This window comes from Bubalus bubalis, chromosome 18 (assembly GCF_019923935.1).
Source record: "Bubalus bubalis isolate 160015118507 breed Murrah chromosome 18, NDDB_SH_1, whole genome shotgun sequence".
NCBI classification, from domain to species: domain Eukaryota; kingdom Metazoa; phylum Chordata; class Mammalia; order Artiodactyla; family Bovidae; genus Bubalus; species Bubalus bubalis.
Genome location: NC_059174.1, coordinates 57,920,542 through 57,936,362, shown reverse-complemented (window position 1 = coordinate 57,936,362; position 15,821 = coordinate 57,920,542). Strand labels below are relative to the sequence as shown.

At 39.5% G+C, this 15,821-nt stretch overlaps 1 protein-coding gene across 2 annotated transcripts in view; it reads right to left on the bottom strand.

Moving 5' to 3' along the window:
- Window positions 1-15,821, bottom strand: part of LOC123327509 (zinc finger protein 160) — a 71,014-nt gene that overhangs the window by 10,026 nt on the left and 45,167 nt on the right. The window contains exons 3-5 of one of the 2 annotated variants that reach the window (XM_044931420.2): window positions 14,277-14,403; window positions 10,121-10,189; window positions 6,354-10,023 (exon numbers count right to left, since the gene is read on the bottom strand). In XM_044931420.2, the coding sequence (XP_044787355.1) occupies window positions 8,348-10,023; window positions 10,121-10,189; window positions 14,277-14,403 (1,872 nt within the window). In that variant the 3' untranslated portion in view covers window positions 6,354-8,347. Of the gene's footprint in view, window positions 1-6,353; window positions 10,024-10,120; window positions 10,190-14,276; window positions 14,404-15,821 lie in introns of those variants that run through there. The other variant, XR_006640189.1, reaches the window with a different exon arrangement.

The window sequence follows — 15,821 nt, the reverse complement described above, 5'->3', positions numbered from 1 at the left end:
GCATTTGCCCCACTTATTACATTTCCTTTCTCTGGATTATGAATTCCCTGATGATGTGACTAATGAGACTTGTATTGAAGCACTGGTCACATATATTACATTTACATCCTTTCTCTCATGTACAGGTTACCTTATGGTCCCCTTAAGATTTACTGCACTCTAAATGTATAGCTTCTTTCCAGTATGATTTTTTTTCACGATTTGCAAGGTTTGAATGCCTTCTAAAACATTTGCCACAATCACTACATGGGTAAGATCTCAGAATTCATTACATGATGGTTAGTTAGTTCTGAACTCAGAATCCAAAGCTTTGCCACACCCACTGTATTCGTGCAGTTTTCCTACAGTTTGACTTTTCTGAAGGTCAAAAGGATTATATACTTTACTGCATTTATTACATCTGTAAGGTTTCACTCCAGTATGGATTCACTGATTATCTGCAAAACGATTCCTGTGACTGAAGGCTTTGACATATAAATTACATTTATATTGTTTTCCCTAATGGTCAGTTACAGATAAATGTGCAATGAAAGCTCTGCCACACTAATTATATTTGTATGATTTCTCTCTGGTATGAGTTCTCTGATGAACTACAGGCCAGAAATCTGACTAAAGGCTTTATCACACACATTACATTTGTAAGGTTTCTCTCCAGTATGAATTCTCTGATGACTTCCAAGGTTTGCATTTTGAGTAAAGGACTGGCCACAAACATCACATTTATATAGTTTCTCTCCAGTATTAATTCTCCGATGAACTATAACATTTGAACTTTCACTAAAGGTTTGCCACATATATCACATTTATATGGTTTCTCTCCAGTAGATAGACAGAGAACCTGATGAATTATGGATAGAGGTTTATAACACTGTACAGCAGACAGGAATCAAGACTATCTCCAGGAAAAAGAAATGGAAAAAAGCAAAATGGCTGTCTGAGGAGGCCTTACAAATAGCTGTGGAAAGAAGGGAAGCAAAAAGCAAAGGAGAAAAGGAAAGATATACCCATCTGAATGCAGAGTTCCAAAGAATAGCAAGGAGAGATTTTATAAAAAAAAGCCTTCCTCAGCAATCAATGCAAAGAAATAGAGGAAAAGAATAGAATGGGAAGGACTAGAGATATCTTCAAGAAACTTAGAGATACCAAGGGAAGATTTCATGTAAAGATGGGCTAAATAAAGGACAGAAATGGTAGGGACCTAACAGAAGCAGATGATATTAAGAAGAGGTGGCAAGAATACACAGAAGAACTGTACAAAAAAGATCTTCACGACCCAGATAATCATGATGGTGTGATCACTGACCTAGAGCCAGACATCCTGGAATGTGAAGTCAAGTGGGCCTTTAGGAAGCATCACTATGAACAAAGCTAGTGGAGGTGATGGATTTCCAGTTGAGCCATTTCAAATCCTGAAAGATGACGCTGTGAAAGTGCTGCACTTAATATGCCAGCAAATTTGGAAAACAGCAATGACCACAGGACTGGAAAAGGTCAGTTTTCATTCCAATCTCAAAGAAAGGCACTGCCAAAGAATGTTTAAGCTATGCACAATTGTCCTCATCTCACACACTAGCAAAGTAATGCTCAAAATTCTCCAAGCCAGGCTTCAAGAGGACATGAACCATGAACTTCCAGATGTTCAAGCTCTATTTAAAAAAGGCAGAAGAACCAGAGATCAGCTTGCCAACATCCGATGGATCATTGAAAAAGGAAGAGAGTTCCATAAAAACATCTACTTCTGCTTTATTGACTATGCCAAAGCCTTTGACTGTATGGATCACAACAAATTGTGGAAAAATTCTGAAAGAGATGGAAATACCAGACCACCTGACCTGTCTCTTGAGAAATCTGTATGTAGATCAGGAAGCAACAGTTAGAACTGGACATGGAACAACAGACTGGTTCCAAATAGGAAAAGGAGTACATCAAGGCTGTATATTGTCATCCTACTTTTTTAACTTATATGCAGAGTACATCACGTGAAACGTCAGGCTGGATGAAGCACAAGCTGGAATCAAGATTGCCGGGAGAAATATCAATAACCTCAGATACACAGATGACACCACACATATGGCAGAAATTGAAGAAAAACTAAAGAGCCTCTTGATGAAAGTGAGAGTGAAAAAAACTGGCCTAAAACTCAATATTCAGAAAACTAAGATCATGGCATCCGGTCCCATCACTTCATGGCAAATAGATGGGGAAACAATGAAAACAGTGCCTGACTTTATTTTGAGGGGCTCCAAAATCACTGAAGATGGTGACTGCAGCCATGAAATTAAAATATGCTTGCTCCTTGGAAGAAATGCTACGACCAACCTAGACAGCATATTAAAAAACAGGGACATTACATTGCCAATAGTGGTCTGTCTAGTCAAAGAGAGACATGACTACGGTTTTTCCAGTAGTCATGTATGGATGTCAGAGTTGGACTATAAAGAAAGCTGAGCCCTGAAGAATTGATGCTTTTGAACTGTGGTGTTGGAGAAGACTGTTGAGAGTCTTTTGGATTGCAAGGAGATCCAACCAGTCCACCCTAAAGGAAATCAGTCCTGAATATTCATTGGAAGGACTGATGCTGAAACTGAAATTCCAATATTTTGGCCACCTGATGCAAAAAACTGACTCATTGGAAAAGTCCGTGATGCTGGGAAAGATTGAAGGCAAGAGGAGAAGGGGACGACAGAGGATGAGATGGTTGGATGGCATCACCGACTTGATGGACATGAGTTTGAACAAGCTCTGGGAGTTGGTGATGGACAGGGAAGCCTGGCATGCTGCAGTCCATGGAGTCTCAAAGAGTTGGACACGACTGAGCGATTGAACTGAACTGATACGTGGAATCTGAAAAAATGATACCAATGAACTCATTTACAAAACAGAAACATCTCACTGTATAGCACAGGGAACTCTACTCAATGTCATGTGGGCCTGGATGGGTCAGGAGTTTGGGGGAAGAATGAATACATATATATGTATGGGAGTCCCTCGATTGTCATTTATCCCGACCCCTTAAAAGACTGAATCTTCTTGGAACCCAGCAGAACCCTGCACTCATCCCCACCCCACCCCCAAGTACAAAGGCCCCTCCATGTCTTCTCTTTTCTAAACATTTTTACTGGAGTATATATAGTTGATTCACAATATTGTGTTAGTTTCAGGCATACAACAAATTCAATGTTTCACACATCCCACACTTTGTTAGATTCTTTCCCCCATAGCTCATTAGAGAGTATTGAGTAGAATTTACTGTCCTATACAGTAGGTCACTGTTATCTGCTTTATATATATTAGTATGTATGTGTCAATCCCAATCTCCCAGTTTATCCCTCCACACCTCACTCCCTGATAACCATGTTTGTTTTGTATGTCTATACCTCTATTCTGGTTTTGTAGATAAGTTCATTTGTACCCTTTGTTTAGATTCCACAGATAAATGAAACCCTAGATTTGTCTTTCTCTTCTGTCTCTTGTTTATAGAAAAGCTGAAGTCTCCCAGACTTCCCTGAGGCACAAAAGAGAAAGACTCAAGCATCTAATAAATAGGACAAAGGAACCACAGACAATATCTGATGCACATTTCTGAGTTCTTTTAAAAAATATTTATTTGACTGCATTCGGTCTCAGTTGTGGCACATGGTATCTTTGGTGTGGCATGTGGGATCTTTTGTTTTGGCATGCCAGTTTAGTTGTCATGTGGCATGTGGGATCTCAGTTTCATGACCAGGGCTGGAACCTATGTCCCCTGCATTGGAAGGGAAATTAAATTCCTAATCACTGGACCACAAGGGAAGTCCTACATTTCTGAGTTTTACAGATACAGTAACTGCCACCAGAGGGAAAAGGCCAACTGCATGATGACCTGACTGCACCCATGCCATAAAGTAAGTGCTTCATCTTGAGCCAGTACCGAGTCTATGCCTAGGGCAGTTCCCAGAACTGGCCTTAAGAGAAGTGGATTAACACTACTGTTCATAATAATCTGTATCTTTGGGGGAAGCAAAATAATCGTATCTTGTTCTGCCTGTGAACGTAAAGAGGCATGCACACCTGGCGGTAAAGAGATGCTACACAATAGCTGGGACATGAAAGCAACCCAGATGTCCATCAACAGATGAATGGATAAAGAAAATGTGGTACGTGAATACAATGGAATATTAGCCATAAAAGGAATGGAGCTGGAGTCAGTTGAAGGGGGGTGGATGAACCTCTCCTCCATTCCTGTCTCTGCAACCTAATAGCAGTGGCTGTCTACACAGGTCAGTCTGTGAGATCTGGTTTCCTCCTTTGGGCGGCCTGAGGAGACTGAGGCCAGTTGGGTTGGATGCTGGCTACCTAAGGGATGACAGCTGGGAAGGATGAGGGAACATGGCCCTGAAGGAACTGACAACTGAGATGTGCCTCCTCTTGGTCAGGACTGGGACCTTGAAGACTGAAAGTTGTGCATTGGGACTTTGTCCTTTCTGTTTAGGACAGAGAATAACATTCATCTGGTAGAGAGGTATAGGAACATCATTACCTGACCATGACCGGACCTCAAGAACAAAGGCTCTGACACTGAGAAGTCCCCAACAACTAACCATGCCCATCCCTCACCTTTTGCTTTAAAGGGACCTGCTGAAAGCTTTCAGTAACTCTGTGGTTCTTAGGGCATGAGCAACCCATCTCCTTGTACAAATTTGTAATAAACCTTTCTCTGGTCCAAACTCTTTATGTTTAGTATTGATGAGCTTCACTGTACGTTGGGCACACGGACTTGTGATTTTTGTAACAAGACCATTGTGAAAGGCCTGTATTGAATGAATAAGATCAAAAGATTTCAAACTTCAAGTTTAAAGTCAAAGATAGTAAAGTAGTCTTTTCAAGAAAATTTAAATATTTAAATACACACTGGAGATAATGAACCATTTCCACACAAGTCCTTGTTCCCAGGATAATTGTGTCATGAGTTTTAACATATTTTGACTTTGAATTATTCTGCAGTATATAGTATCTCAGACGAATCTCAAAAAACTGAAGACTTAGTTATTCCCAGTATAGTTTCCTCTGAAGTGTGGTCCATTGGGAAAACTGGTTAAGAAATTTACCACATACTTTTTAAAATATTCTCCCCAATATGAATTATTTGGTGCGTCCTGAGGACACACTTTTTCTTAAAGGTATTTCCACATTAAGTACATCTGTGTATTTTCTGTGTTGCATTAATTCTCTCATTATGCCAAAGTCACGGACATTTGAAGCTTTACAACATTCATTACAGTTGTAAGGGTGCTCTCAAATATAAATCCTCTGATGTTCCAGTTTTCATCTTTGGGTAAAACCACTAGTGTTGCACCCTTTTTTCCCATACAGTCCAGTTATTTTTAAACATGGCTGTTCATTAGAAATACATCTGGAGCTTTGGAGAAAAAAAGCAATACCTGGGCATTTGTATTTTTCAAAAATTTCCAAGATAATTTTGGTATGCATCTGGATTTTAAAAAGTGATTACAGGTTTTTCCATTAAATGGCAATTTTGGTGATATAGAATTCTATTATTTTCTGTTGACCAATCATATACAATGGTATTAAGTGAATAACAGTTACATAATCACAATAGTAAAAGATGTTTATCAGTTTTCACAATCAATAGCCATCCAAGATTCAAAGATAATTATAATCGCAAGCCATAATAGGAACATGATTAACCTAACAATATAAAATAATTACCTACAATTTGGGGGATTAAGGAGAGTGATGTGGTAAGCCGAAGTGCATACATGCACATGTTTTTATTGGTCCAGCCAGTCTGTCTTTTGGTTGGTGCATTTAATCAATTTACATATAAGGTAATTATTGATATGTATGGTACTATTACCATTTTCTTAATTGTTTTGGGTTTATTTTGTGTAGGTCTTTTCTTTCTCCTGTGTTTCCTTCCTAGAGAAGTTCCTTTAACATTTATTGTAAAAGTGGTTTGGTGATGCTGAATTCTCTTAACCTTTGCTTGTCTGGAAAGCTTTTGCTTTCTCCATCATATCTGAATGAGTCTTGTTGGTTAGAGTATTCTTGGTTTGTAGGTTCTTCCTTTTCATCACTTTAAATATATAGTGCCATTCCCTTCTGGCTTATATAATTTCTGTTGAGAAATCAAGTTTTTAACCTTATGGGAGTTCCCATTTATGTTGTCATTTTCCCCTTGTTGCTTTTAATATTTTGTCTTAATTTTTGCAGTTTGATTACTATGTGTCTCAGTGTGTTCCTCCTTAGATTTATCTTGCCTGGGACTCTGCACTTCCTGGTAACTTGACTACATTCTTTCTCATGTTAGGGAAGTTTTCAGCTATTATCTCTTCAAATATTTTCTCTGGTCCTTTCTCTCTCTCTCTTCTTCTGGGAACCCATATCATGCAAATGTTAATGCATTTAATGTTGTCCCAGAGGTCTCAGGCTTTTTTTTTTTCCCAATTCCTTTGCCCCCTATGTTCTGTTCTGCAGAAGTGATTTTCACCATTCTGTCTTTCAAGTCATTTATCCGTTCTTCTACCTCAGTTATTCTGCTATTGATTCTACTGTATTGTTCATCTCTGTTGGTTTATTCTTTAGTTCTTCTAGGTCTTTGGCAAACATTTTTTTGCATCTTCTCCATTCTATTTCTGAGATCCTGGATCATCTTCATGGTTATTCTGAATCATGAATAATCTGGAAGGTTGCCTATCTCCACTTCATTTAGTTGTTTTTTAGGGTTTTATCTTGTCCCTTCATCTGTGATATAACTCTTCTTTTTCATCCTAATTAACTTAGAGTAATGTGGCTTTTGTTCTAGCTGCTGTGGAATTGTGGTTCTTCTTGTTTCTTCTATATGCCCTCTGGTAGATGAGGCTAAAGGCTTGTGTAAGATTCTTGATGGGAACGACTGGGTGGGAAAAACTGGGTCCCACTCTGGTGGGCAGGGCCTCACCAAGTAAAACTTTAATCCAATTATCTGCTGATGGGTGGGTGGGGTTGTGCTCCCTCCCTGTTGGTTGTTTGGCCTGAGGCAACCCAGCCCTGGGGTTTATGGTCAGGTTAATGGCGACCTCCAAGAGGACTAACACCAAGGGGGACCTTCCCAGGCTGCTGCTGTCAGTGCCCCTGCCCCCATGGCGAGCCATTTCTAACCCATGCCTCCAGAGAAGACCCTCCAACACTAGCAGGTAGGTCTGGTTCAGTCTCCTGTGGGGGTCACTGCTCCTTTCCCTTGGGTCTTGGTGCATGCCAAGATTTTGTTTGTGCCCTCCAAGAGTGGAATCTGTTTCCCCCAGTCCTATGGAAGTTCTATAATCAACTCGCTAGGCTTCAAAGTCAGATTCCCTGGGTATTCCCAGTTCCTTTGTTAGAGCCCCAGGCTGGGAAGCCGGAGGTAGGGCTCAGAACTTTCCCTACAGTGGGAGAACTTCTTTGGTATTATTGTTCTCCAGTTTGTACGTCGCCCACCCAGCCGGTATGGGATTTGATTTTATAGTGTTTGCGCTCCTCCTACCATCTTGTTGTGGCTTCTTGGTCTTTGGACCAATGTCCTCCTGCTGATGGTTGTTCAACAGCTAGTTGCGATTTTGGTGCTCTTGCAGGAGAAGATGAACACTTGTCTTTCTACTCCACCATCTTGAACTGTAACTAGCATGCACATTATTTTTTTTTTGTGGCTTCGCTCAAGGATATATATTCTAAAGTTTAGTGATTTCTCTCCAATATAGACTCTATTGTTGCATAATATTTGAATTCAAGGGAAAGTCTTTACCATGTTTATTGTATTTTGAAGGTCATTTGAAGGTCACCCTATATCTTCCCCCAATGTTTGCTATATGGGTAAAATCCTTATCACACACTACACTTGTGTGCTTTCACTCCAGAATACAAATCCCTTTATTTAGTGAAAAGTGAGCAATAATTTGAAACTTTGCCACATTCATTACATTTGTTTTGTATGGACTACTTGGTGAACCCGGAGTTTAAGGCAATAGCTAAAAGCCTTGCAAAACTCAGTACATCTGCAAGCTTGTATGGATTATGGATTATCTGATGATTAGGGAGGTGTAAACCCTGAGCAGAAGTTTTCCCACACACATGGAATTGGTAAGGTTTCTCTCCAGAGTGAATTATTTGGTGAATCCAGAGGTAGGACTATTGTCTAAAGGCTATGCCATACTCAATACATTGGTATGATTTCTCTCCAGTATGAATCCTCTCATGAAGCCTAAGGTGTGAACACCTGCTAAAAAGCCTTGCCACATTCATTGTTTGTAAAGTCTCTTTCCAGTATGGGTCACCTGGTATTTACTGGGGCTTCAAAGGCTAAAGGATTTGCCACACTACACTTATTACGTTTCTATGATTTATCTCCAGCATGAATTCTTTGGTGAATAGTGATGTCAGACCATTGCTGAAAAGCCTTGCCACATTCAGTACACTTGTATGGTTTCTCTCCAGTATGAATCCTCTCATGATACCTAAGATGCGAAAGCTTGATAAAAGCCTTGCCACATTCAGTACACTTGTATGGCCTCTCTCCAGTATGAATCCTCTCGTGATGCCTAAGATATGAAGGCTTAATAAAAGCTTTGCCACATTCATTACATTTGTAAGACTTCTCTCCAGTATGAATTACCTGATGGTAAGTTAGGCTTGAACGATCACTAAAGGCTTTCCCACACTCATTACATTTGTAAGGTTTTTCCCCGGTATGAATTCTCCAATGACCTGCAAGATGTGAATTTCGACTGAAGACCTTGTCACAAACCTCACATTTATATGGTTTCTCTCCAGTATGGATGATTTGATGTCTAGTGAGGTGTGAACTCCGAGTAAAGGATTTGCCACACTCGCTACATTTGAAAGGTTTCTCTCCAGCATGAATTCTTTGGTGAATTCTGATATCAGACCATTGCCTGAAGCCCTTGCCACATTCAGTACACTTGTATGGCTTCTCTCCAGTATGAATTCTCTCATGAAGCCTAAGGTGTGAATGTTTGATGAACGTCTTGCCACATTCATTACATGGGTAAGACTTCCCTCTAGTATGGACTACCTGATGGTTGATTAGGCTTGAACGCAAAATAAAGACTTTGTCACATGCATCACATTTGTAGGGCTGCCCTCGAGTATGAATTCTCTGATGTTTTAGAAGCTTGGAATTACGGGAAAAAGCCTTGTTACATTTACTACAATGGTAATCCTTCTCTCCAGTATGGATTACTTGATGGCTCCTGAGGCTTGAACACACCCTAAAGGCTTTGCCACACACATTACATTTGTATGGTTTCTCTCCAGTATGAATTCTCTGATGAGTTTCAAGGTTTGATTTTCTATTAAAAACCTTGCCACACTCATTACATTTGTAAGGTTTCTCTCCAGTATGAATTCTCCGATGAGTTGCAAGGTTCGAACTCTGACTGAAGTCCTTGCCACATGTATCACATTTGTATGGCCTCTCTCCTGTATGGACTACCCGATGTTTAGTGAGGTGCGAGACATGAGTAAAGGTTTTGTCACAGTCATTACACCTGTAAGGTTTTTCCCTATGTGCTTTACGGTCTTTTGTCAGTATTGAAGAATGGATAAAATTATTCCCATACATGTTAGAAGTGTTGGTTTGAACACTCGGAGGAATTCTTTGGAGAGCTGAAATTGAGGAACTATTGTTGATAACCTTCTCAACTTGATTACATTCAAAAATTTTCCTTTCCATTCGAAATATCTGCAATTCATCCTGAAAGCTTAACGCAAGTTTATTTTCAATTGCATTGTTTCCTGCATTGCTTCTACCACACTGATCTTTTCTATCAGTGAGCTTTTCATTATGGATTACAAGCACTCCTTTGTAATTTCTTTCGTCATCTTTCCACTGACACTCAAACTCAAGCATATTGCCTCGGATTTCCCTTAAGTAAAAATCTTGGACTCCATGGCTTTCATGTCTTCCCAAAATCACTGTTTGGAATGTATCTGTTGAGTTAGTGTTCTCCTTCGGTTGTAATTTCTTGATAATATGTATGGGAGAGAAATCTACAAAATACAAAAAAAATCATAGGTATGTTATTAATTATAATTCATAAATAAATATTTTATGTTGAAAACATATTATACCAAAAATAACACTTACACTGAATGTAGTTATGAAACTTCCCAACCACGATCTTCAAATTTTGAGAAACGGTAAAGAAATAGGATTCTTTAATAAAGAAAGTATGTTCACATGAAATTCAAACTGATTTTAGCATAGCCTCATTTCAAACACTGTATGACAAAAACACTCAGGTTGTGTAAACTTATGTTAGCTCTTAAAAAGTGGCTAATCTCATGACCATGAACCCAAAGCATATACATACTGACTGTAACTGAAGAGAAACAGACATATTTTCCACATACTTATTATACATAATCTACATACAGTATCTACATCCTTACAGTATATAAATTAATACTTAAAATAAGTAATATAATGGTAAATAATCCAAAACAAGCTTATCTAACAAGTAACCTAAATAAACGGCAGTTTAGAATTGCAAAACAAATACAGCACTGAGAAAATAAAGAATTTACTAGGGATATTTAAAAAATGAAGTATTTTCCTGAATTACCTGTTATAAAAGCATCAATATCCATGAAAAACAGGCATTTTATAACATTAACAAGTAAATGTCAGTTATATTGCATAATATGTTCTGAAAGACCACCAACTGTAAATCACAATAAAAATTAATAAACACACTATTCTAGTAACCCTTTCTATTCTAGTAAAGCAACCCTTTACTATTGTAGTAAAACAACCAGTAATAAGTAACCATGTTGTACAACATTATATTCTATGGAATTCTAAACACTCTTCCTTAAGAATAAAGAAGAGAATTTCACCCTGGAAAGGGCACACAATATGAAAACTGTAAAAGGTATTGACATAACTGACTTCTAAAATATTAGGTCAGGAAAATATATAACATTATGGGAAAGATGGAAGGCAAAAGGAGAAGGTGGTGGCAGAGGATGAGATGGTTAGATAGCATCACTGACTCAGTGGACATGAATTTGAGCAAACTCCGGAAGATATGAAAGACAGAGGAAGCTGGCATGCTACAGTTCATGGGGTCGCAAAGAATTGGACACGACTTTGTGAATGAACAACAAAAGAACAGAAACTGAAGAAAGAAGACAAAAGTCACATGATTTCATGATTGCCATTATATAATAACAAAGCAGAGCAATTTCTTATCTATGCAGTGCCCTTTAATTCTCCAGCTTATTGTCCCCAGATATGTAGTATGAAGTGTGTGCCTAAAATATACATTAACTAAGGTCACAGACTGCATTGTTGAGGACAAACTGCAAAAAAAAAGCATATAAACTATAATGCACACAAAGGGATATGGCATAACAAAACATGACAAAGTAGATATATATCATTAAATAACAGTAACTTAGAGTTTTTCTATAAAATACGCAATATTATTATATATAAGCTATCTAACAGTACGTATTTATTTTAAAAGCCTGAGGTAAACTACCATTATTTTTCAAATGAGGGCACAAGACTTAGAAGGCTATGTACATAACCCCGAATTACAAAGAAAGTGAAAGAAGCAAGAGCTTGATGCTGGGAGTCCCTGGTGGTCTAGTGTTTAGGATTTGGCACTGTCACTGCTATGGCCTGGGTTTGATCCCTGGTCAGGGAAGTGAGTTCCCATAAATTCTGAGATGTGGCAAAAATTAAAAAAATTTTTAAATGAAAAATAAGTAAAAAGACTTTTCAATATACATGTACCCCTATGTTCACAGCAGCGCTATTTATTATTATAAATAGCCAGACATACAAACAATCTAAATGACCATCAACAGATGAATGGATAAAGATGTTGTGTGTCTACACATATAAATACACACACACACACACACACACACACACACACAAACACTGGAATATTACTCATCCATAAAAAAGAATGAAATAGTACCATTTGCAGCACCATGGATGGACCTAGAGATTATCATACTAAGCGAAATAAGTCAGAAGGAGAAAGACAAATATCATATGATATCACTTGTATGTCCAATCTGAAATGCAGCACAAATGAACTTATCTATGAAACAGAAACAGATTCACAGGCATACAGAAGAGACTTCTGGTGGCCAAGTGTGCATGCACAGGGACAGGTTGGGAGTTTGCAAATAGCAGATGCAAGCTATTATATATAGGACAGATAAAGAACAAGGTCCTACTGTACAGCACAGGGAACTATATTCAATATCCTGTGATAAACACAATAAAAAAAGAATGTATACATATGTATAACTAAATTACCTTGCTTTACATCAGAAGACAATACAACACTGTATATCAATTATACTTCAATTTAAAAAAAAGTCTCAGGGTGTGTGTGTGTGGGGGGGGGGGGGCGGAATTTTCTGTCACCAAATAACCCTACCCCATAAGGAGAGTCCCTAGAAGTTGTCTATCCCTTAAAAGTGTTATTATCACAGCAAAAAAATATAGGATAAAATCTCAGATCCTAGGAATGTGTATTTCAAAGGCAATCATCAGAGGCAACTTAAGACAATAGGCAGTCAGGAAAAGTCTACATTCCCAGACCAGGTAGAGCAGTGGAAGAGTGATGAAAATACAAGACAGGAGGGGGGGATCCTGCAGTATCTTGAGATGTGTGCTCTCCTCACAGACACTGAGTTAAGAGTCTCAAAGGTCGACATATGCTCCCCATGTAGGACCTAGGATCAAAGAGAAGATCTGTCTACTGTCTTTACAGTTCTCCTACATAACAATCCCAGAAGGAAGGGCTGAGGGATCTGAACTGGCAGATGGGGCTTGAGACAGCTCTGCGCAGGTTCTAGGGTGAGAGATAGAATGAGAGAGCACCAGTGGTTTCCTACCTCCTTGACTACGTGTTCCTAGAACAGTGAGTAGGGATGGAACTAGGACAGGTGCTGAACTAGGTGCTACAGAGCAGTTCAGCTCTTACTTGCAGGGACCAAGAACTGAGCAGCCAATGAAAGCACACACAGAAGTGGAGACGCAGGGGCAAGAGACCCCTCTGAAAGAGCCCATCCCACGTTCCTCAAAGTCAAGCGATAAAGCTGACAGGAGTCAAATGACAGGCTGTCGTAGATCATATAAAGACCTTGCCTTTGTCTCTGTAGGAGCTGTGGCACCACAGGAGGACGACATACATTTTACATACTAAAGAATGGAGTGAAACAATGGCGAGAACAACAATTTCCTCTGAGAGTTTACCAAAAAATAAACTGTATTCCCACAGAACTCTTCCACTTGGGGAGAGATTCCCTGAAACTATTAATGGTGCAGTTTCTTCTCCGTCCATCTGAGATCTGACCTGTGTCTACACCTGGTACTTTCCACCCTTTTAGTGGTTTTTTCCTTTTTTCTTTTTATTTTTTGCTATTTTCACTTTCCTCTCCAGGGTCCAGTGCTCTTTTCTACTCCAAAACGGACATAAAAATATTCAGGTCAGAAAAAGAAATTATTGCTAATTGCAAGAAAGAAACATCACGTGCTATATTGTTTCCAGAACCCCAGCTCTTTGTTCAGCTGAGGAGTGAGGACAACATGGGGTGGTTATGGAAAACACTTCAATCCCCAGCTTGTCTCCTTCTGAATGCACAGGAGAATCGTTTCTTAGCCTTTTGGCTAAGATCAAGTGAATACACAGGGAAGAGTGTAATATGCAGACATCTTGCTTGTAGTAAAAAGGTAAGTGGGACTTCCCTGGCGGCTCAGTGGTTAAGAATCTGCCTGCCAGTGCAGGGGACACAGGTTCAATTCTTCGTTTGGGAAGATCCCACATGCCGCAGAGCAACTAAGCCCGTGAACCACAACTGCGGAGCCCCTGCGCCCTAGAGCCCACCTACCGCAGCAAGAGAAGTCACCACAATGAGAAGCCCGAGCACTGCAACTGGTGAGTAGCCCCTGATCACTGCAACTAAGTCAGACCCAGCACAGCCAAAAAATAATAAAAAAAATTTTCAAAACAGGGAAGTGTAGGTTTTAAGTTTGCTACAGGCTTTATGCATTTTTAAGCTCTGGACCCACCCTCGAGGTATCATAACATGGGCAGATCAAATGAGGAAAGGGCAATTTCAAAGTCCTCATGCCACATTATGAAGCTTTTGGCCTCTGATTCAATAGAGCTTCGAGCTCAGCCAAGCAAGGTAGGGGCTCCGAAAAGGCATGTGAGGGAAAATGTAAAGATATCCAAGGACAGATCCCAACTTGAGAGGGAAGTGATCCTCACCCACAGAGAGTAGGTTCCTGTAGGTCTCCAGCATCACGTCCCAGTACAAAGTCCTCTGCGCAGGGGCCAGGCATTCCCACTCCTCAGGAGTGAATTCGATGGCCACGTCCTCGACGGTCATCTGCTGCTGAAATGAAAACACATCATCAATGGGGTCATAAGGAGAGGTCTTATCTTCATACAAAATGAGAAGAAGATTGATTCAGTTGAAGTGTGTATTCTGACAGATTCATGTAAAGGTATTTAGAGCAAAAGAAGAGATAAGAAAGCCGTCTTTACCGATCAATGCAAAGAAAAAGAGGAAAACAACAGAATGGGAAAGACTAGGGATCTCTTCAAGAAAATCAGAGATACCAAAGGAACATTTCATGCAAAGATGGGCTCGATAAAGGACAGAAATGGTATGGACCTAACAGAAGCAGAAGATATTAAGAAGAGATGCCAAGAATACACAGAAGAACTGTACAAAAAAGATCTTTACAACCCAGATAATCACGATGGTGTGATCACTGACCTAGAGCCAGACATCCTGGAATGTGAAGTCAAGTGGGCCTTAGAAAGCATCACTACGATGAACATTGGGGTACACGTGTCTCTTTCCCTTCTGGTTTCCTCAGTGTGTATGCCCAGCAGTGGGATTGCTGCATCATAAGGTAGTTCTATTTTCAGTTTTTTAAGGAATCTCCACACTGTTCTCCATAGTGGCTGTACTAGTTTTCATTCCCACCAACAGTGTAAGAGGGTTCCTTTTTCTCCACACCCTCTCCAGCATTTATTGCTTGTAGACTTTTGGATCGCAGCCATTCTGACTGGTGTGAAATGGTATCTCCTAGTGGTTTTGATTTGCATTTCTCTGATAATGAGTGATGTTGAGCACCTTTTCATGTGTTTGTTAGCCATCTGTATGTCTTCTTTGGAGAAATGTCTATTTAGTTCTTTGGCCCATTTTTTTGATTGGGTCATTTATTTGTCCGGAGTTGAGCTGTAGGAGTTGCTTGTATATTTTTGAGATTAGTTGTTTGTCAGTTGCTTCATTTGCTATTATTTTCTCCCATTCTGAAGGCTGCCTTTTCACCTTGCTAATAGTTTCCTTTGATGTGCAGAAGCTTTTAAGTTTTAACTAGGTCCCATTTGTTTATTTTTGCTTTTATTTCCAATATTCTGGGAGGTGGGTCATAGAGGATCCTGCTGTGATGTATGTTGGAGAGTGTTTTGCCTATGTTCTCCTCTAGGAGTTTTATAGTTTCTGGTCTTACATTTAGATCTTTAATCCATTTTGAGTTTATTTTTGTGTATGGTGTTAGAAAGTGTTCTAGTTTCATTCTTTTACAAGTGGTTGACCAGATTTCCCAGCACCACTTGTTAAAGAGATTGTCTTTAATCCATTGTATATTCTTGCCTCCTTTGTCAAAGATAAGGTGTCCATATGTGCAGGGATTTATCTCTGGGCTTTCTATTTTGTTCCATTGATCTATATTTCTGGTGCACTGGGACGACCCAGAGGGATGGTGTGGGGAGGGAGGAGGGAGGAGGGTTCAGGATGGG